The 24,174-nt window shown below is 40.9% G+C and overlaps 1 protein-coding gene across 3 annotated transcripts in view; it reads right to left on the bottom strand.

Annotated features, from left to right (window-relative positions):
• LOC150080713 (rho guanine nucleotide exchange factor 17-like) overlaps window positions 1-6,623 on the bottom strand; it is a 394,606-nt gene extending 387,983 nt beyond the window's left edge. Inside the window, exon 1 of one of the 3 annotated variants that reach the window (XR_016547420.1) lies at window positions 1,824-6,622. Coding sequence is in view for 2 of the 3 variants with exons in the window: in XM_090381790.1 (XP_090237916.1) it covers window positions 1,824-5,525 (3,702 nt within the window). In the remaining variant the exon portion in view is untranslated. Of the gene's footprint in view, window positions 1-1,823 lie in introns of all 3 variants that reach the window. The other 2 variants (XM_090381790.1, XM_090381791.1) reach the window with 2 other exon arrangements.
• Between the last annotated feature and the right edge of the window lie 17,551 nt (window positions 6,624-24,174).

Below are 24,174 nucleotides of genomic sequence, written 5' to 3' on the forward strand. Positions count from 1 at the left end.
AATATATAAAATTTCAAGAAAACCCATTCACTGAGAGCCTCTGTTATGTGCAGACGGACAGACATGGCGATGTTACAGATTATGTCTAGATCCGATTCAAATTTGAATCGGATTATTGCAGTTTTTTAATTTCGAATTTCCTCCAGAGACCAGGAGTGTACATTTTCACTGCAATCGCTAATCAAGGCAGCCGATATACCAGCGCGCTGGTTAATAATGGATTATGAATTTTTTGTGCCCACATACGATTCGATCTCGCGTACCATGATCACGTACGCTCTCTGGGGGCCCACACCCTATCACTAATCATATCAAACAGTTTCATCATCAAAATGAGGCTTTCATCAGATCTAGATAGTGCTGTTCCAAGTACAACGTATTGAGTGAAACTTCCTCTTTGGAAAGATTGCAATCAGATTATCTTTAGTTTTGCTACAGAGATTGTTATCTTTAATTCACGAAAAGAATTATTTGAAAAAAAAAAAAAAAAAAAAAAAAAATTACCATCAAAGTTCATTTAACAATCTTACTCCCCGGCCCTTTTCCAATCGATGTTTTTCTACAAAACTCCCCTGTATCGAGCAGAATAACACTAGAGGATAATTATATCCTCTCACAAAATCCCTGGGATTATCATTAAGGTTTGAAGATGAGGAGCATGCGCACAATTCATTTTCAAGCGACAAATAATCAACAAACCTTGTCAACTCTAGCCAGTAATCCCCACAGATTGCCCAACTATATTGGTGGGGGGGTGTGATCATATTTTACTTAAAATTTAATGAATGGGAGCACGTTTATGGCTCGAGCAAAATGCTCCGTTCTTTTTTTAACCTTTATCTCGCCCTCAAATCTTTTCTATCTTGTTTTGAATGCCACGCAACCATCTTACCACATACCTTAAACTGTCACTCATTTTAGTTACATTCTGCGTTATCACTGAAAACGGAAACGGGAAATGCGCACGAGATCCACGAGGATATTTGCAAGTGTGAAATTTTTCGCCACACTTGAAACAAGCTCAAAATGGAGATGAAGGCATATCGATTTCAAACCTTGAATACCACGTTTAATCAGAGTCAAAGAAATAATTTGTTTTTGAGTTTAAAGTTGAATTTTGTGTACACTTAAAACTTGAATAACTGCCTTTTCTCTTCTTATTTATTATTATCTTAACTTGGCAAGTTCTTATATAACTTCTCTGAGAACCGGATTAAAGGCATCCGATGATGCTGAGTATTGTTATGTCCTTGGACTCGATCGTCGGTTTTTTTTTTTTTTTTTTTTTGGTTACTTTTGGCAGATCGTTTGCATAGTGGCGCTGAAGCCAAAAAATGGAGCAAGGGCAATTTTCTTGAATAGTAAACATGGGTTTAGTGGAGATTAAGTTGTTGGGGAAGTTTACGCATGCATGGATGCTGGATGTTCTGTTTTCATTGATAATATATGGAGGCGTTCACGATGCAAATCTGATAGTTTTATAATTACCCATTCGGGTATGCAGACCTCACAGCGAAACCGGTTTAGCCTCCAGAACCATCACCTAATCACAAGATGGAATAGAAGGCTATCTTTATTTATTTATTTTATTTTTAATCCTCTTCCTTCTAAAATAAAATCTGTTCGCTTTCATCATTTTCCAAAATTTATTTGAAAACATTTTGCAACCTCTATTGTAGACGTCACAAAAAAGAATACACTAAATTAGCAAAATATTAAGAGCTATAGTTATTTAAGCACCATTTCCCACAGAATAAACTGTGGTTATTCAGTGTGTGCACATTATGCAAGCTGTAAGAATTGAACAGAACTTTCAAACTTACCTCTTGACTTGCCAAAGCAAGCGCCCTCATAACCTCCTCATCTGGGGACCATTCCTCTGATGTTCTGATGGTTCCGGTAACTCCCGCTGTGGTCTCACTATGAAGGAGACTCGGCTCCGAACTTGTAGACACCACTGGGGGAGGTTGCAAGGAGGTATGCTGCGTATCTCCAACTAAAGGAATATTGGCACTGATCTTTCGTCTGGGCACACTGACTTCTTGGTCGGGTCGTTGTAGTTGAGACTCGTCGAGCGAATGGCTTGACGATCGAAGTAATAATCGGGGTCTACCATCCGCAGCATTCACGAGTCCCTTGTCGTTCGCAATGGGAGTGGCTTGTTCGATGGATTTCTGCTCACACAATTCGTGAAGAAACTCCAGTTCTTGTACGTAAGAAGGCTTCTGTTTACCTCCGGACTTTCTCATTTCTTCCTCTAGCATCTCTCCGTATGGACCTCTAAGTCGACGCTTGAAGTACCTCCGCTGATACTGAGGGCTTTCTCCGGTCTCCCTATTAGGTCCTGGCTCGGATTTCACCTTCTCTTGGCTGCCTAGTCGGGGTGTGGGCTTCGACACTACAAACGGCTCTCTTGTATTCGTTTCTTTGATTTCCAACATCCCATCCGTGTGCCCTTCGCCTGCCGGCTCTCCAAGGTCGGGTTCACTTCGACATGAGGCGAAAAGCTCCGGAAAGTCAAGGGAGTTTTTGTCTGTTCCAGGATCGCTGTGATGTTTTTTCTTCAAGAGTTTCTCGTGGCGTTCGTCTGCACTAAGGCCGAGTAGGCCCGGAGCGCCAAGGCTCTCAACGACGTCTCGATAGGTCTCTTCACCCATGACCTCGCTTGGACTGAAGTGGCTGTCAGCCAGTGACAGATCGCTGGGCTGCCGAAGAGTGTCGGCGACGACGGAAGGAGACATTTTCAATGATTTCAACCCGTTACTGTCTATCGACGAGTAGTCCACTTCGTCCTCGGACATGGAGCTTTTCCGCTGCGGTGGAAAGGTCAAGGATCGCCCGCTGCCTGATTTACTCAAATCTGGCAGAACGAGCTGGAGTCCAACTGGACCTCCTTGACCTTTGCGGCGTTTGCGTTTGTCCGTAGTCGTTGTCAGGTGAAGGTCATGCTTCTTGTCTCCGTCGTCTTCCTGGTGTCGGTGCTGGGGAAAGGTGGGAAGTGCTGGTTTACGAATGGCCAAAGTTCTGGCAGGAGACCAGCTAGACAAATCGCACGTGGGAGAGACGGTGATAAAAGGAGACTGCGGGGAAGCTTCCGAGTCGGCTACTAATCCTTCGTCCGCTGTGGTGTCAACGGCGGAATCCAGAGAAAGATCGCTCTTGTTTAACCTCGGCGGGTCTGACTTCGTTGCCAACCCTAAAGATGCCAACGTCTGCGAACTGCTGTACGGGTCCTCCAAAGTCGGAGGCGGACGTCTGCGTGGGAGGGTTGCCGAGCTTCCGACGTTCAGCAAATTTGGCTGTCTCCTTTCCTTGGCAAACATCCCGCTATGGTCGTCTCCGTACTTCGTGTTACCAGACTCAGTGGGGAGGTCGACTCGGTTCAGGGAGATGCTTCTGATGACCAGATCGGGGCGTCTAGGGAGAGATCCCGTGGCTGGCATGGCGTCCTTCCACAGAGATAATTTGGGAGATGGGGGTGCTGTGGAAGGTGCCGAAATTTTTGACTTACCAGTGTTGACTGAAGAGGGCACCACCAACCTGTTGGAAGATGGAGCAGAGTACTTCAGTTTTTCGAAATCTGCTCTAGAGCTCGATCGCAGTTTCTCCGTCAGTTCTCGAAATTTGGCTTTCTTCGAGATAGGCGAGTGGGGTGGGGTGTTGGAACGGTCACAGGTCAGCTGCGGATTAGCGGAAAAGCTACGAGTATAGGTAATGGCAGGCAAGGTGCTGTTCGGTTGTCTACGGCGATACTTGGCAAGGTCCAAACCTGCCAGAATGGACCGGATCTTCTCTAATTCCCCGGACTTGTCCGCGCAGCTCTCATCATCGAAGCCCTCTGAATCGTTGGCCTCATAGAATTTCCTGGTGACACCTCTTCGACCTAGGGTTAGGTATGCAGGAAGATCAGGTTTCGGCTGCACTTGGACCCGAGCAGTGACTGGAGACGACGGTAAAGACGGAGACTTTATCAGGAAACCGTCCACTGGGGATTCAACTCGGGTGAGTTTCGTCACTTGGAAGTTGGGAACGAGCTTCTGGCGGATGTTGTTGTTGTTGTTGTTGTTGTTCTTGTTGGCGTTCTGGTTGCGGGATTTTGGATGTAGGTGACGGAACTTATTGTCCATCATAGCAAGGTCCGATGGGGTCACCGAGTCATGGGCATCTTCGTCACGCACAAAAGAAAAGTCACTTTGGGGAATTTTGGGAAGTGTCTTCTGCTCAGATGACCTGCTCCATCCCGAACTTGCCGCGCTGTTGAGAGAACTCACCCTGTCACGGAACACCTCCTTTTCCAAGACTTCGTTGCGTAGATCGATGGCACATACGGGATTAAGTCCTGCTTTGGGATGTTTGCCGCCTCCGGAAGAAAAGGCATCGAAACTGCCGCAGTCTTCGTCGCTCACCTCGACGTTTACGGACGCCTGGGAAGTGCTGTGTTCATCGGGCGTGGCCAGTTCGTCACATATTTTCTCCAAGCAGATGAGGATCTCGTCGAGAGATGTTTCGGGTTGTGACGTAACAGAGTGCAGCCGTTCTGAGGTGGCTAGTGAATCAACACGCCCGCCAAAGATAGAAGAGGCGTTCGTACACCCTTCAGTTCCATAGCAGTCCTTTCGTGGTTCAAATATAGCAACAGAGCGACCCTCTCCGAAGCTCTCTGCTAGCTGCGTGCTGCTGCAGCACGGGGTGGGGTCTGTTGGTTCCGAAGTCTGCTCGCAAACACTGTGCGTACTTTCGGCATCCGGCGGAGGACAGCTGTCGGTGCTCTCTTCACCGTTGATTTCCAGAAGACAGCTGACACGGTAATTAACAGGGCCAAGTGACGACACGTCGTCTGAACTCTCTTTTAGGCCTAAGACTCCATCGATGCTGCTGTCAAGGGCAGATTCCGCAGGCCCTGCCTGGAAGTACGTCGCATTAACGTACGTATGGAACACGGACACCTGGTTAACGACGCTCGAGACAACAGGATGTCTTTGACGGAGAGAGAGCGGAGTTGCCACCGTCTCCTCTCTTCCACTGCTCTCTATGATGACATCACTCAGTGCAGGAGCACAGATTTTCGGTGAGGCTATTTTTGTCGTCCGTTCCTCCCCTCCGTTGGCTGCCTGTGTTTGGCTCGACCCAGAAACGCAGCTAAGGATACACTTCTTCTGGCTCTTTTCCACGTCAAGAGCGGGGGAGGCCGACAGAGAGGCGGCAGCTCGCTTCCGCTCAGCCGAGCACGGGACATTACGTTTCGAGAGGTTGCTGACGAACAATTCCGCTCCTTCTTCGGCCGTGTCCGAGGGGAACAGGTCGAAATACGTACGGGTCCTGTCGTCATGTCGAACAGAGGACAATTTGACTCCGTCCGTTCCTTTGTGCGGTGTGAATTCGCAACTACCGGCAGTGGAACGAGGCGGAAGTTGTTGTCTGAACGAAATGTTCCGTTGGAAGTCTTCAGTCGACGCTGCTCGAGCGTTGATCTCCCGAGCTCTAGCCTTAACTGAAATATGCGGCTTCGGATAGAAATCGGTCATGTAGTGACCTTCAGAGTGCCATAGGCGATGTCGTTTAGGTGACGGAGGACAGCTGACGTTGCGAAGTTGCGCGAATGAGAATGGAAGCAGAAAGAAAGACGAGGCGATGCGTTCTGGTCGGTGTCCGTTCACCGATCAAGCCTGGAAGCACGGCAAACTGGGTGTGCCATTCATCGACCCTTTCCTCCGGTGTGCTCGATCCAACGTTGATCGCATCTGCAATCTAAAAGTCGACATCAACTTTAACCGCATGAACGGGCGGGCAAACATTTACGCGCATTTGTACCTCAACCGATCGCTCAAAAGTTGAGTTGCTCCCACGGGACACGCGAGTGGGGCTCAATCGATACTTACGTGTTCCACGGGGCGCAACCATTTCTGTCGATCAGATGTCAGGCCGCAGTGTTTCCCTCGCCGATAATCTTTTCATCTAAATATTCCTCTAAACGTAAACAGAACCTTTCGCCGCAACTGGCTTCGCACAATAATCCTTTCGCCGAGAGGGGTCACCTAATTAATCCAGAAGCCTCGATGTTTCGCCCAATGCGGCCGATCCATTGACGTCGATGTTTCACTCAATAGCAGCAGATCCTTTTACTTCCCACAGCGGGGCAGACATCGCCAGCAAAACCAGGTACTCACGTGACTTGACACGGGGTCAGACGCCGTTCTCAAGGCCAACTTACGTTTCCGCCACCGGAGTAATTATGGCGTATCAAATCTTACATCCAGGGTTCGTAAAGGGAAGGCGAATCACCTGTTGACCTCGTAACAACGCTGTCGTCAACTTTCACCTGTTTCAAATGAACACACAGACATTAAGCCGCCACACACGGGCACACTGCACACTCGCGAGGTCTTTCGTTGTCGTCGGCGAGGGTCGCTTTGGAGGGAGAACGGGCTTTCCACGTGAGAAACATGGGGCCATACTGGCCAGCTGTCACGGTTGATATTACGGATAGCAGAAGTGATCCCCGCACGCCTACACGTGTGGCTTCAGAGAGGGTTCCGAGGGGGGAAAGGACCCGGGAGTGGGAAGAACAGCCACCACGGATGCAGCTGTGTTGTCCATCCAGGACTCGGCAGTAACCGGTTGCACACAGCGGTAGTTGGCGAACGTTTTGTTGACACACGCACGTACATACACAGAGAACTCGTGTAATCAGATCACATCCGTAGCTCTCTCGTAAACTTTATCCACTACGAGTGCGTGTAAGAGTGTGTGTGCGCGCGCGCGCCAGAAAAAAAAAAAAAAAAAAACTAGGCACGCTGTCAGCGGCAAACTCGATCACACGCACCATCGTACCTCTGCACAGACGCACCAAAAGGAAAGAAAAAAAAAGAAAAGAAAAAGACACCGATTCGACTTAGGAGCTTACCATATTTATCCGACAGGTGGCGCTACCAGCAAGCGACGCCTAATGTCTGAGACCTCCGACGCCCTTGTTCCCCAACGGGAAACAGCCTTCATCATTTATCAATTGTCTACGTCGACAGGCCTAATCAGGTGGTCCAAATATTGCGGAAATAGTAGCAAGGTTAGAAAGGTATCTGACACGACAGCCAATGAAAGAAACTCAAGCGCATAAACAGAATCCCCTCTTACCAAACATTCTTTGGCAATTATCCTCTTCTTTGTAATGTCCTTCCTCCCTACCTCCCACCCGAATCAGAATGCACTCTATAAGATAGAAAACTGCGCAGTCTGTTATATGAAGCATGAAAATAAAACTCCAAACATATCCACTAATACTAATTCCATAATAACATACTTGAATATAAAACCTTCACGTATCACCAGATTCTAATCCAGAACATATTCCATGTTTATTATTTATTTTTTGTTTTTAAATTTTAAATACTGTCTACATTTGAGAGTTTTGACCAAATGAGAGAAGCGCTGTGATCTCAATGCTCCATTATTATTAAAACTTCCATGGAAGTTTATCATTCGAATCCCAGATTCTAATCCAGAACTTATTTCATTATTATTATTAGTATTTATTTATTTATTTATTTATTGTGTATTCTGCCAAATATTAAATATCTACCTTTTTCGAGAGAGGGCGCTATGATCGTTGTTCCATTATTATTATTTATTTATTTTTTGCTTTCTGCCAAATCTTAAATATCTACATTTTTCGAGATTTTTAATCAAACGAGAGACGGCGCTGTGATCTCGTTGCTCTATTATTATTAAAACTTCAATGGAAGTTTATCGTTTGTTAGATTAATGTAGTTCTAAGAACCCAGGCATTTCTTTCAATTTGTATTCTGCATCAGACTTAGCACTCATTAGTCTGATCTGATTTATATGAAACATTTACTCAATGAACGCGTATTATGCGAATAAGCAGTTGAAATTGCTTATCATTAATATTCAACCCTCGTTATTAGCTGATAGTCACAGTTCCTGACTTATTAGTTCCATAAGTCAGGAACTGTGAAATGAATCAACCTTCGTTAATTAACTGAGAAATGTAAACAGTTTATTGTTAATTATGTATTAAATGCTATGTAATTTAAAAGACTAATTAATCATTCTCTGTAAATTGCAGATAGACTTCTCAACCTCTTCGTCTATGTCGGGTTACGTGATTAGATATATAAATTCTTCTTCTAAATAAACCTTCCCATTTTCCACGAGCTCGCAAATTCTTATTTTCCTCTGACTGTGGGTTCCAGCTGAGAAACACAACATCTTAAACAATTAAACCAGTTAAGCAACTCTGTCTTAATTACAGATCTGTTCTCCCCTTACATGCTTTCAGATGCTTTAGTGGGCGTTTACGCCCGAGCCCCTCCACGCACAATGTCACATTAGATCAGGGCGTTCCTCACGAATCTCAATTCAAGAGATCGCCATGTTACACTTAATCTGTTTCCTCTCCCCGCTAGGTGGAGTAGCAATCACACGCAGCGCATTCTAAGTCTCCTTACCTGCTTTGCTTTCCTAATTTGTCAACTCTGTGGGAGGTGTCTGTGAAAGGGATCTACCTCTGTGGGTATTACCACCAAACAACTTTTATTGCGAGGAACCGTACAAAAATAAGATCGCTGCTCGACCCACGGAGCTTGCGACGCCCCTCGTAACGGATAGCTGCCTCTCTTTACGTTTTATACGTAAAAGAAAAATAAAGGATACGACAGAAAATAATTGGAAGAAGTAACCCCTAGTTGCCGAGGTCTGAACTATACTAAAAATAAATGACCTTTAGAGGTGGGCCAGAGGAATATGTGGACAATGACTTATCCCACAATATTTGTGTTTAATCCCATAACCATACAATCGCGTATGGCTTTATCCTATAAATTTCTATCCTATTATCGAGGAAATAGGCCTTTGTTATTTTAGCATTAAAAATATTAAAATAAACAACTTTGGTTTCTTTGGCTGTTCTCCTGTGACAACGAGGTTGCTTTTGTATCTACAAAACAATTACAAAAACAAGTAGTTTTGATTTAAAATCAAATTGAGGGAAGGAAGAAAGGCATAAATAAATGAATACGTATAAAGTGGAAAATCTAAATAAAATAAAAACTGCAGCTATATAATGAAACTATTAAAAAATATATACACTATTTGGCTTAGCAAACACATAATTTGTGAAAAATCTTCATTGCGCTTGCGCAGATAACTCTCGTTTAACCCGAGATTTATGGTATTGTTTAATAATGAAACTATTAAAAAATATTTGGCTGTTATAGCAAAAACATAAATTTGTTAAAAAATCTCCATTGCGCTTGCGCAGATAGCTCTCTTTTGACTAAATTTATGGTACTATTTTAAGCAAACAATTTTTTTAATGCAAAAAATATCCTATAGAGGGCGTACTCAATCTTGACATGTCCAGTTAAATATTTTTAATGTAGAACAACGTAAGGCAGGGAGAAAAAAAAACCTGCCAACTCAAACTAAAGGCATTCCTAAGAAATTTTTTAGAATTATTCGTCAATATTTTTATAAAAACAAATCCAACATAAATATCCCAAACTCTTTTTTTATTATTATTATTTTTTTACCCCCTACAAGAAGGATGCTTGTATAAAAATTTAGAGCAGTTGTCAAGGGGATGGTAAACAATCTCACATGACAAACTAGGCGTCCAAAATAACCTTTTCGTGTCACTCCTGTGTCTTGCAATGCATGCCGGAGGAAATGTTTTTAAGAAGGTCAAAGTTTACAAAGAGCTAACGGCCGGGGGTTGAGAGATATCTGTTATACCCCTGTGAACTTTTTACCATCCTCGGCCCTCTATGCCTTCCGCATTGACTGTTCGAAAAAAAAGAAAAAAAAAAAAAAAACACCCGAATTCTTCACTTTTTTTTCCCCCCTTTAAAGAATGAAGGGAGATTTTTTTTTTCTTTCTATTTCTCTTTCGTTTCTTCGCGATAAATTCTTGTGTGAAGAGGAAAATAATCAAATGGTCACCAAAAAAAAAAAAGCACAAGTCTTCTTGCGTCATCACACACGCACACATTCTATCTAAGCATTCCTATCTTTCTAGTTGTGCACTAACAGAGCGCCACCTGCAGTAGAACTACTGCACTACATCAACTTTTTTTTTTTTTTTTTTTTTGTGGTTCCAAAGTAAGGAAAGTTCTGCCCTTTCCTTGCTTTTGAATGGAATTTTCATAACGCATCTTTAGGAATTTTTTTTTTTTTAAATAATAATAATAAAAACCAAAATACTACAAACAGAGTACATTAATTCGAATTTTTTCGAGTTTGTGGAGTTCGATGTTCTACTTAAAAAAAAAAAAAAAAAGAATGTTTCTTCGCAGTAAGATAAGTATTTAAAAATAAATAAAATGATACAGCAGCGTGCTACTCTCTCCAGGTGCCTCACTCTTTCTTTTTATTGGTTGCTGGTAATGAGAGGGCGAACCTTCCAATTCCACTACATCTGACACCATACACCCTTACTTGTAAAAAAAAAAAAAAAAAAGCGTAAATTACCCTAATAATAAAGGGCTATACCTTAATGTAGCAACCTTCGGAAGCATGAAAAATAGAATCACAACAACACCATACTACTCTTATTCACGACAAACGTTTTATTATAAATATTAGGATCGTACTGTAGTTTCAGCAAACTCCAGAGAGATTCAGACGAGCAAGCTATCATCAACACATTAAAAGATATTAGCATTTTAAATGAAAGTTATTAATAGCTGAGACTTGTTTTGATGGTTTGCTTCCTCGAATAGGGGGTTCCAACAAGTGGGCGCATTCACACATCCTCAATAATCACGATGATAACAGCGACTTAATAAATAAGTTAAAAAAAAAAAAAAAATCAGGTGGTCAAGTTTGGCGCCACTAAATTGCTCTTCCTAGAAGAACGTTTCCTTGGCTGAATTCTTTGCTCTCCCTTTCATGGAAAAAAATATTTCAGAAAAGAGAATACTGTGAAAAATGTCATCGCACGGAGAGAAGGCTGGGCTTGATTATCATTGATCTTCGTAAGGCACGTAATGAGAGGACAGTGTGTTTACTTTTGGAAAAATCTGAATTTATGGTTAAAACACTTACACAAGAGCGTTAACAGGTAAATGGCAGAGTAGAGAGAAAGTCGTGAGCGTCTGAGAGAAGTTAAGTAAATTAAGTGAAGTTTCAAAGTTAAGAAGAAAAAAGAAATCCAAAAAGTAATGCTTGGGTTCTGTGAGCTAAAATTTATTGTTGTTAAATATGGTGTTCAAAGCAAGAGTGGATTGTGGGTACGCAAAGGAGTAATGAGCATGGGTTAAAGAGAGGAAGGGCTGACAGGTTCGTTTACCTCTTCAAAATTTTTTTCTTTTTTTTCTAAACCAAGATAAATCGATTGCAGAACCTCGTATTTCCAACCAACGTCATTTGTACGGTCTGCCTTTATAATTCTAGACCAGCATACTTCGGTTATCCACCATCGCTGACAAGAGAGGGGCAAATGTCTCCCTGATAATGATCAAGATAAATATATATATATTACAAAGAAAACAGTTATTTATGGCATGAAATATTTTAACGGTAATTAATTTTATTTAAATAAAATCCAATTTTATATATAATACTTAAAATTAATATTATACAATACTTAAATAAAATTAATTAATACTGTATTTAGGCTACAGGAGAAATTGTTTTTCTCCTTAGTATTTCTTTGAACTTTACCAACAACCAGTGTATATACTTATCGATTGTTTTATATTTAAAGACGTCTCTTGTTCCAAATTTTTACTAATAAATACTCAGCAATAATCGTAGTTCAAGTTTTGTAACATTTTGATAAGGCAATGTTCCTACAGATGAAGAGCAGTTGGATAATCTACACAGTCGAACCTCCTAAATCCGGCGATCTATTATCTTGCCTATTGTCTAATTGTGATCCGTGAACAAGATCAGTGACTCCCTGATAATAAGAAATAATAAAACTCAATTTTTGACTTTCCCGTTTTGCATTTGATAATAATTCACTAAACATGTTTCTTTTTTAGAACTTTTAGAATGGTTTGTAAACAACGTCTACAATGCAACTTTTATCCATCTGTATCTGTCTATACAGTATATTCCTCCTAAAAAAAGTAAGTGGCTTAGAGGATTGTTTCCGTCCAAACCCCTAAGCCAGGGTCCTTATTTATCGCAGAAAAAGATTATATTGTCAAACAGACTCGATACCGGGACTTAGGTGAAGAATTTGCGAGGTGAGAAACGCTTTGCTTCTCCCAAAATAAACCACACCTAGTACGGCACGCCAAAAGTAATTAAATTTTTTAAAAATTTTATAAAAAATAAACAGAGCAGATGTACGCTAATACTAAAATTACTTTTAGGATCTTTAAAATACGGGAGAAAATTTTAAAAGGCCTCACAAGCTTAATCACTTGAATATATTAATGAAATAGGCGAACATTTCTCTCTCAAAAGTGGCTGTTTCTCCCAACATTACAATCAAATCACTGCAACTTTGTCCAAACAGGATCCTAAGAACTAGGAAACTCTACATCTCTAAATTAAACAGGTTCCAACAAATATACAGGCTGTTCAATTAAGTAACCAACACAAAATCAACTATAAAAAATTTGTCGCTAGCAAATCCTATAGAAATCAAATATTCAACTTCATCCAAAACAGCTGAAGTCTTAATCGAAATTAGCAGCGCCAGCGAACAACAGCTGCAACCCTATATATGCACTTTCGTTCATTAATGCACACATTTGTAAAGTCCCTGACCTATACCAGATGTTACCTAAATATGCAACTAAATGCTCTAAACTGTTGTCTTCAGATAAAACTAACTTCTGTAAAAGAAAAGAAAACGTCCCTTTGTTTAATCCACGATTCTAACATGTTGTTCATAGCGTTGGTAAATATTGTTAATTCCTGTTCCTAGTCACAAGACCGTATAGACTTGCCTATCTGTACAAATGATATAGATCATATGAAGTAATATATCATATGAACCGGTGCTAATGAATAATATAATCGGTGTGTCAAGGAAACTCCAAAGAGTTAACCAATAAAGTATATGGGTTGCTTAAATTTTGGAACTCAGCGTGATTAAACAGATATGATACAAGTACGAATTGAACTATGTTGTAGAAGCCTGAGACAACACGCGTGACACCAAATTGCCAATTTCCAAGGACGGGCGAGGTGTCCGATAGGCGAGACACATACTTTGTCTCCTCTGAATTTCAACATAAATGGATATGAAAAGAGTTTCAGATCCATTTCTGTTGGTTACACTGTCCTAAAGATTTGCGAAAAGGCACTCCTTTCCACACTAGTAGATCACTGCTTTTCCTGCTATTATTCAAAGCCACTCGACAACTAACAATATTCTGGAAACACTGTTCAGAATCCAGAAGGCCATCGGTTGTAAAGTCCAAATGGTCATCATTTTCCTTTATGTGAAGGCAGCCTATGATAAATATTAATATCTTAGCGCTTCTACGCCTCCGCCAAACTTACTTTGAAATATCTGATTGGATAATGCGGTTCCTACGAGCTTTTCTATCTTGCTGGAAGCTCGATTATAACGCATAGTAACCGTATTGGGAGCTGAGAATTTCTTGGGGCGTAACAAAAGGAGGTGTTCTCTCAGCATTACTTTTCGCAGGTGCTTTGTAAAAATCATTTTTTGTATCCTTAAGCAACTTTCTGTGTTACGCGGATGATTTTAAGATTTTCCTGCAAACAAAGAACTTGAAGCAACTTCAGGAAGCAGTCCGGCAAGATGCTAACCGGATTAAGGAGCTGAATGATTACTTTGAAACAGTCGGCTTAAAACTTAATCCCCTCAAATCATCACAACTGTCGGTCACTAAAAGGAAATTAGTGAATGATGTCCCACTGTACATCGTAGGGTCCAGAATAAAATCCGTCAAACACCACCTCGACCTTGTCTGGGACGAAGGCCTGTTATTCTCACAACAAAGCAAAGACGTACGCCGCATTCTGGGCCATTAGATAGGAGCCGGCGGACTGCCATTGCCTAAAGGTGATCGTGCACCATACTCAAGTATGTCTCATGCCAATCCAGCTTTAAACGTCGGCAATTTGGTCCTCAGCACCTGAAACCTACTTGAAGTATTACAGCACTGAATACTGGATCCACCGTAGGATGAACAGAATAGCACACGATATGAAGGGTCTTCTTCCTATTCAAGCACCTAGCACTTACAAAGGGCTGTGCAATCAAACCATAAACCACAGAGATTCAACTTTTGACATCAAAGTTCGATGCATTTTTTTTTTTTTTTTAGCGAAAATGCCTATTCCCTATATAGCATAATAATGCTTTGACGTCTTAACTTGAATATTGACTGAAAAGTAATCAGTCAGAAGCACCTGCCGCCTATCAAAAGGCGAACAGACAGTTTGATATGAACTTTGACGAACGATGTCACGGGTTTGATGGAAGGGAATGAGAACTTGTTATATTTAGGATGTTTTGTCAATCGCACTAAGAATTGTGTGATCAAGGGAGGTTTTAACGTAGGATTTAAATTTGCCGCATGCAGAACACACCTTTGTGGGAAAAATGACTAGTGTTTGGAAGTTCGTCAAAGTATGATATTGCAACCGCGAAGTCGTACTCCACTCGTCGTCCTATCGGCAGTTCCTGTTATAACAATACATGTGATAATATCGATAACCAATTCTTAAAAAGGTCTAAATAAAATTAAAGATAGCAGTAATAGTGGCATATGATGCAAGAAAGCAAGCGTATGAGCTTATGCAGCATCAGCCAAAAAAAAAAAAAAATTCACACAACCATTCCTTCTACATTTGTCCAGTTCTTCCTTAAATTTATTTAACCTATCAACTTCCACAAAGACAGATGGAAGTTTGTTCCAGCAATTAACCACCTGCTGGCTAAAGGCAAATTTCCGCACATCTATTCTACATCTGTCTTTCCTCAATTTGAATTTATGCCCCATCAGGTTCGCAATCTGAACAAGTGGAAGAATCCCATCAGAATTCAGCGTGCTCAACGAATTGAAGGCCTTATACACCTCAATCAGATCACCTCGCAGGTGTCTAGTCTCCAGCCGCTGCAATTTGCATAACTTAAGCCTCTCTTGGTAAGAGGATCCCTTCATTCCCCTCACCAATCTTGTTGCACTTCTCTGTACACGCTCAAGCAAATCTGCATCCTTCCTAAAATGAGACCTCCAGACCTGCACGCAGTACTCAAGGGGTGGCCTGACCATTACCTTATACAGAGGGACAATCACCTCCTTTTCCCTGATAGCAAAATTTCTATATATCACTGACAAAACCCCATGACCTGCCCTGGCAGCCTGTCTGCACTGCTCAAAAAACTTCATACTGACTGCACAATTACCCCCAGATCTTTTTCATTTTCTACCACCTTAAGTGTAGTTCCACACATTTGGTACGTTTCTCTGGGGTTACTTCTACCGATATGCAGTACTTTGCATTTGTCAACGTTAAACTTCAATTGCCACTTCTGAGCCCATCTTCCCAAATTTTCTATATCCTCTTGCAATAGCACACTGCCATTACTGTCATTAACAACCCTGCCAACCTTTGTGTCATCTGCAAACTTCGACATTAAGCCTGATATACCTTCATCAATGTCATTGATAAATATACAAAACAACAGTGGACCCAACACCGAGCCCTGTGGGTCTCCACGAAGAGAAGCGCCCATTGATTACTACCCTCTGTTTTCTCCCACACAACCATCCTTTTATCCATTGTAGCAACTTACCCTTAATACCATTCTTCTCCAATTTGTACAGTAGTCTTCCATGCGCAACAGTGTCAAAATCTTTCCTGAAATCCAAGTATATGATATCAAAATTATTTTTTGCATCCAGTTCCTTTGTAACCAGATCATAGTATCCAATCAAATTTGTCAGACAAGACTTTCCCTTAACAAACCCATATGGCGCCTCCGTAGCCAGGTGGGAAGGAGCAGCAGTGCGTAGCACATGCTTCTTGATTAGACCGGGGTTCGAGCCCGTCACCACCAAATACGGAGGATGCGGAAAGGTCAGGGAATGACCACCGCATATCCCGGAGCAATATGGCCTTAAGTTGCTAATGCTCCTAAAAACTAAATAACAAACAAACAAACATAACAAACCCATGCTGTGTCTGAATTATTGCTGCAGTCTTGTCTAGATGATCCTGCAATGCATCTTTAACCAGTGACTCCATTATTTTACCCGGAACAGAAGTTAAACTAACTGGTCTGTAATTACTGGTGTCACCCTTCGATCCCCCTTTGTGAGTTGGGGATACATTTGCACATCTCCAATCCGTGGGGACCTACCCTGAATCCAAGGATGCTCTCATAATTATGGCCAAGGGTTTGCTTAGTTGCTTTGCCGCCTCTTTTAATATAACTGGATAGATCCCATCCACTCCAGGTGCCTTTCTTATGTTTAACTTCAACAATTTCTCCTCCACTTTCTCTCAGTTATTAGAAAATCTTTAAGCACCCTGCTACAATTTGATAACCTTCTGCCATTTTCAAACCTTAATAACTCATGTGTGAATGTAGATGCAAAATACTCATTCAGTTTGTTTACTATCTGAGCAGGATCATCAACAGTCGAACCATCGATATCAAGTGGACCAATCAGATTCATCTCCTTCCTTTTACAGTTTATATAAGTAAAGAAATCCTTGCTGTTTTTCTTAGCATCCTTTGCCAAAGATTTCTCGTAATCTGCCTTCGCCTGCCTAACCTAATAATTTATACGCATCCCATGCATTTTTATTCTCTGCCACGAGTCTCATTAGTTCATTTGACAATTTAGGCCTAAACCTTGAACAATATTTCTTAATAGGTATGAAACTTTTAGTAGCTTCCACGATTAATTCCTTGAATGCTTCCCACTTAGAATTTGCTTTTGGTAAGTAACATCATCAGTTGGACCCACTGTACAGAATTAAAAAAAAAAAAAAAAAAAACTGTCTGAGACCACTGTAATCACCTTTACGGAAGCAAAAACGCTTTCCTTTACCCCTGATGGTAATTCCCACATTAGTACACTGATCACTGCCACCTAGTGGTTCATTTATCTGCAAATTCTTAATACACGAATGATCACTGCTGATTACCAGATCAAGAGTATTACTCCCTCTGGTTGCCTCTCGAACATGCTGCTGCAGAAAACAATCATCCAATAAATCCACAAAAGTCTTACTAGTGTGCGAGTGAACAACCCACAAGTTCCAGTCAATATCTGGGAAGTTAAAATCCCCCATTATAAGACATTCTGATTTTCTAGCCCACTCTATTTCTCTGTACAATTGTTCGTTGTACCCATTCGAGTCATTAGGCCTATAATACACTCCTACTCTTATTTTTTCTTTCGCAGTGCTTATCTCACACCAAACTGACTCAATAGTGCACTGTTCATCTATATCAACTGGATGCACTTCTTTTGTAACATAGTCTTGTTACAAAATGCATCAATTTGGTTTTAGAATGCAATCACCACGAGTTTCCTCACTTCTGCATTTGTCTTTAAAATAAGCAACACTGCTTCCTAGAGGGGAAAAGGAGTGATCTAAGTGCAGGACAAAGGAAGCGCAAGAAATGCTGTTCAAAGCATCTCTGAAACGGCAGTTCGCCTGAACTTTTCACGCACCATAGTTTCAAGGATGTATCGAGAATGGTGCAACGAACAGAAAACATCTTCTCAACGGCATTCCTGTGGAAGAAAATCGCTTCTTGTTGAAGAGAGGTCAGAGGAGGATGGCTAGAATGTCAGAATACAACCTTTGTGGGCAGAACAAAATATCGCACTTTGTCGCAAATGGACTACAACAGCCGACGACCACATCGTGTACCTTTGTTATCAATGAAGAACAAGACAGCACGCATCCTGTGGGCACAGCAACACCAGCACTGGACTATCGAAGATTGAAAAACAGTTGCTTGGTCTGACGATGTTGATGGAAGGCTCAGAATTTGGCGAAAACATGAATCCATGGACCCGTCATGTCTGACGACTACTGTGCAAGGTGGTAGGGAAAGTGTTATGGTGTGCGGAATGTTTTCTTGGAGCACGTTGCCGACCAGGCTAGCCGGGTGCGTAAAGTGCCTGCCTGGCAATCCACAGGTCGCGGGTTCAAATCCCGCCTCGGGCTTGGATCAGAGTAGTGCAAAAACCTTGGGAGGTGCATTATGGCCACAGAAGCCGATGCGACAACAACTAAGAAAAAAAAAAAAAAAAAAAGAAGAATTGGAACATGTTGGGTCCATTGATACCCATAGGTTCACGTCAAAATGCCATATCGCACCTAAACATCGTTGCTGACCACGTTCAGATGGCCGGTGAACAAAGCCCGAATCACTATGGAATGGTTCCAGGAACATGACCATGACTTTTCTTTGCTGCAGTGGCCCGCTCAGTCGCGGATCTCAATCCTATTGAACATCTTTGGGATGAGCTGGAAAGGGCTGTTCGCTGCAGGCCTACACTTCCGTCGAATCTCAAGGAACTGCGTGACACACTCATTTCTTCATGGTACTCCATTCCTGCACACACGTTTTCAGCATCTTGTTCAATCCATGCCTAGACGAATTCAGGCTGTTTTGAAGGCTCACAACACGCTACTCGGTAGGTGTACCTAATAAAGCGGCAGCACAGTGTATGTATCTGTTTAATATGTGTGCTGTCACACGGATGGATCGATTTCCGAAGCATTTTACTCTAAATTTATTTGAAATAGTCTTGTATAAGTCCTTGCAATCGTTCCATAACAGCAAGTAGACTGGACCGATTCCAATCTGCTAATCGTGTTGTCTTCTTGGCACAGCCATTACAAGAAAAATTTCATGTGGCCAGTTGTACAATTTGTTAAATTAAAGTTGGCATCCGCTAACACTTAACACTTCAGGCTAGGGATGGGGGGATATAATGCCGTTAACCACTTTAAGAGAAATGCGAGATCTCTCGTGAGTGTAATATTTGCAGATTATAATTAATACAAATTATCACCTAAGTAATCATGATGTGTTTGCTTACTGGTTCTGCTTCATTGAATTTCCTTCTACAAATTCTACCTCATTAATATATTTAGCATAATAAGGGGACAAAATTACGGAGAGGAATATTCTATTGTCAGATACCATCGTAGAGAGGTCTTTACTAAAACAATCCGATAACATTAGATTATCGCCGGTTACTTACTCTTAACAAACCATTAATTCCTTTCTCTGTTCAAATATTTTCCACCATGACTTCAGCTTTTTCAAAAGGAGAATTTACTATCCACGAATGCAAAGTTAGTATTAATGCTCTAAATTATGGCTAATAAAGTTAATATTGGAATGGCTAAATGATGCAAGCAAGGACTTTTTCTGCATCTTTCAAAAATAGGGAAAAGAAATTCTGAGTCATTCACACTTTCTCCATCGCTAAGAGGTTTACTCTCCAGTTCCCATTTAAACTTTAACTCTACCTCGACCAGGCACTTCCCTTCAATGATCTACACGCTACCCGTAGGTGAACTTTGGGATCCCATTTTCCCTAAAATTCTGTATTTGTTAAGGTGTGTTAAACGCTAAAGCAACTAAGGCTATGAGGCATCAATATATTTTTTTGTAACTACATGTAGTCTCTGGTTGGTTTTCTGGATGAAAAACCTAGTTTCTGGGAAAAAGCAATCATGCGACCCTCGCCTGGAACCAATTAACATTTTGTTGATGTTTGTTGAAGTCCATATTTTGCCATGAGGGTGCATCTGTACGAGCCTATATGAATGTCGTGTGGGATGAAAACGAAACAATTCTAATCTAATAAAGTTATTTTTTAATTTTTAGTTATATTTATTATATTTTAATAATACTGTATTTGTTTTTTTTAAGTCTTTCAAAAACCAGAAGGTATACGCTATTCAATTAAAAAAATCCAGTGGGCATACCGACGTAAATCCTCCACTACAGACCTGAGGTTGTTTTAAACGGAAATAAGGGGCGAAACATAGGGAAATTATGGAGAAGGAGCTTATCAATAATAAAATTAAACAGGTATTAATGGAGAGTGGGCTGCGAAAACTCTAGATGTTGGATTAGAGACACCTGTCAGCAGTGTGGCCCTTGTTTATACTCATTGTGAACAAGAACCTGGTAAAGTGTTTGTAACATTCATTCTTGTTTATTAAAATATTTATCGTGGTCTATAAAATGTTGGAATAGAAATAACATCCCTCAATTTTTAAAACAAGGACATATCGCCATTAAATATGACCTTCCATGAGATTATAGTGGTCTGCCACTTGTAACACATTCGGAGAGAGTTTTAAGGTTGAATACCATGATGAATGGAGAAATTCTAATGGCCTTCAATCGAAACTGAAGTTAGCTCATCTTTGGCAGAGAGCGAGTAGGATTGTCCCCATGAGTAATTTTGGGCTTTTCGGCCAGTGACCACACTGTACAGACATAATACGCACGATGCAATCTGTCATCAGATATTCATACGCCCTAAAACCGAGAAATCAAATCTATCACATACGATTTTTATAATCAAAATCATGAATTACATACTCTATTTTTATTCAGTTATCATCGCTTAAAATCTCTATGATGGAAAGTAATACTTTGGATCTTTAAACTAAATAAAAAATACAGAATCTATACCAAGACATCAAATAACGCCATGCAATTATACATAAATTGAAACAGTTATCTAAAATAGCTTAATTTCCTGTACGGTGTATATAATTTAGAAAGTTTATCTATCTGTCTGCAATATCCACGGACCTCGGTGGAGCCAGTGAGACCAACCTTTGCATATCCTCCTCTCTTTCATCGAAGAGACGGTCAAGGCTAAATCCATCAATCAAGTTAAATCAATCCAAACTAAAACTCTGATTTTCCACACGATCCTTTGATCCCCAGATGTACACTGTGATAGCCGAGTGGCAGTACTTTAATATAGTTCTTTGATCAAGTTTTGGTCAAAATTATGGATATCTGTATGCATCGAAATAATAAAAAAAAAATACCCAAGAAACAAATCCAAAAGATTTCAATTCGGCAAGCTTATCAAGATTTTATATTTATGCCCCTGTTTCTTTTCTCACTCACCAGTTAGGATATTCGCCCCTCATTCACTTTACTAATCTCCCTCGTGATATGATACACTTAAATCAAATCCCCCTCAAGGTCTTTAGACAATTTTCTATGCAGTTCCTCATAAGAATAATGCTTAGGGCCTTTCATCGATTTAGTTCCCCTTCTTTGCACCTTTTCCAGAAGTTCTATATTTTTCTTTAGATGTGACCTTGATACAATATTAAAAGTTGGTCACACCACAATCTTACAGAGGGATAATGATCCCCATCTTCCTACTTGCAGAATTCCAATAACTCAAAAGGTAGAATACCATGTGCCGTCCTTGCCGCATGCTTACACTGTATGTCTTTCTCATCCTGTGCATTCTTTAATTTCTCTTCCCCAGACTATAAACTACACCTCTGTTTCTGTTCTCCAGTGCTATACCTTTCATTTGGTAGCACTAAACTTGAACTGTTTTTTTTTTTTTAGTCCGTCCAAATCCTTTTGAAGTAGCATAGCTCTGTTTAAAGCTATCAAAGTTTTAATTTATCAGCAAACTTGGACAGATTTCTCTGTATTCCCTCATCACTAACATTGCATAAGCCTCAGGCTTCCTTGCACCATATGGCTAAGAATAATAATTTAGGAAGATAAGAAATAGGACAGGTCCAAGCAATCCCTGAGGAACTTACTTGCTACCCCCAGTACTCTATGAATAGTCATTTATGACTGTCCTCGGTCTCCTGTCCTTAACCAATCCCAATCCACTGATAGATCTTCTGTGTTATGTTCAATCCTGTGGGGGGAGTGCTTATAACTTTCCCGCTTATAGTGTTCTTTGGAAATGATCCAATACGAAGCAGTGCAACGCAAATTATATAACGTATATAATGTCAATTATATACGTTATATACGTTTGCATAACGTGTATAATGCAAACAACGTATATAATGTCAGAGTTGTTTCAGAATCGAACTGCCTTAAGACCTCGTCATAGTAATTTACCAAGTTAGTAAAGACAAGATCGCCCCTTCACGAAACCATGATGAAACCAATTTAAGACATCATTCCTGTAATGATGATCTTACCAACCATAGAAGTCAAAATTCGCTGATATACAATTGGCGCCACAGAATGAGGGAGATACTGACACTTCTACAGCTACCCTTATGGGAATTTTGACACACAAAGGACAATCCCTGAATCTAATATACAGCTGACTTAAACCTATGGTATTGTGAGCATCGGAAAGGAAGACTACGACCATCAGTTCCTATACGGATTACTGTTAACCATAAATTTTAATAGATTGTTTATCACATTCAGTGGACAAACAATGGCTTTCATAAAGCAGGTGCTTTCCGAACGGAACAGTTGCATTTAATTCCTGTACTCCTCCCTCAGAAAGCGTTCTGGAGAGACCTATGTGTGACGTCACTCAGCAATATTACAAAATATGTGTTTTGTAATATTGTTCAATGTAAAGAAATTGTTAATATTGCATTAATTTATTCACACATTGAAAATTTTTTGATATAAAAACATCTACAGCGGGGGCCTTACAATGGAATGAAACAGAAGTTTAGCAATGACGTCATGCGACTCATGAGAAATTTGATATACTGAAATTAAAGAGATAGCATACGGGGCCACGGTGGCAACGTTGCCGACTTGCTGAACAGGTGATCGAGGTTCGATTCCAGCTGCTACCATTATGGGAATTTTCCCTGGGGCATTCAGCATTGAGTTCGGTGGTCTCAAACCGTGGTCGTTAGATTTTCCACCGCGATTGACTCCGGTTTTCCCTTCACAACAGACAAACCGCCCTTCGCGACGAGGGGTTCACGAAAATTTGATAGGGTTAGGGACGCGGGTAGACTTTTAGTAGGGCAGCCGCGCCACCATCATAAGGTGGGTTGCAGGCGGTCTATTTAACAGGCATGTTCTGCTCCTTAAAAGAATGCACTGCTTAGTGCATTTCAGTTGCAGCTAAAATCCATCGATTAAAATGCAAATAACTATGCTATTCAGCAAAAATCAATAACTGTTCCACTGGGAACAGTTATTACATGCAGACGGAAGGAAGGACAAAGAAATAGTAATTGTAGCATTTCCACATATCTTTCTAAAAGGTCCAAATGTAAATTTCATGAAAATCCATCCTGAGAGTTGAGTTATTACATGCTGGCGTGAGGAGGGGGGGTTGAAGGCAATAGGAACATTATGCATATATGCTAACGTTCTTAAAAAGGGGACCATGTTTTACAAATCAAGCAGTCAATTGCACGGTCAAGGTACATTTGCTTATTTTTTAATCTGAAAACATCTGTAGCGGCACCAAACAGTGCAATGTAACGGAAGTGTGTAACGGAAATGCAAATATCGTGCTGAAATATTTGTATCGTTGTTATCATAGTATTCTACAAATGGATTTCGCTGACCTCTAAGCCAAGGATGTTTTCAAATAAAACATCTTTCGTGCGTGCAGATACGCACGCTTTAAATTTTTTTGCCCACTGCTGTATGTTTAGATAACAGCATCGATACTGACGAAAAATGATCGTGGCACAATATTAAATGCTCGAAATTAGATCGAAATAGAAACGCAGGAACGTTTAATAGAACAAAGTTGCCCCATGGAGATCGTTCCTAACCACGGTATCCACCTCTGTAGTGACTCCACCTATAGGATAATTTTTGTACTTTCATTTCCTTCTGATGGCGTGCTGTTATAAAATAAACAGTACACATGAGCTCTAGAGTCTTATAACTCCCACCCCCTTTTTAAATTTTCTATTCTATAATTTTTTTTAAAAAAATTAATCTTTAATAAAGCCGAATTCAAGTTCTTGTGGCAACAAGAGAAACAGCCACAGTCGCCATCCCATTAGGTTGTTTCTAATTAAACTTTCTTCAGCCTGTTCGTTATCCCTTCCCATCACATCCGAGGGGTCATAGTCGTTTCCGGCCGTAACAAACTAACATCAAAATGGGAAGCCTTAACTACGGCTGGAAACTCGATAGGGCTGTATCTGCAACGCCGCTCTCTCGCGCTCGCCCTTCGCACCCGACTCCGAGTACGTACACATGTTTTTCTCATCCGTTAGTGACAT

This window comes from Mastigoproctus giganteus, chromosome 9 (assembly GCF_048544385.1).
Source record: "Mastigoproctus giganteus isolate SK-2022 chromosome 9, ASM4854438v1, whole genome shotgun sequence".
NCBI lineage: Eukaryota > Metazoa > Arthropoda > Arachnida > Uropygi > Thelyphonidae > Mastigoproctus > Mastigoproctus giganteus.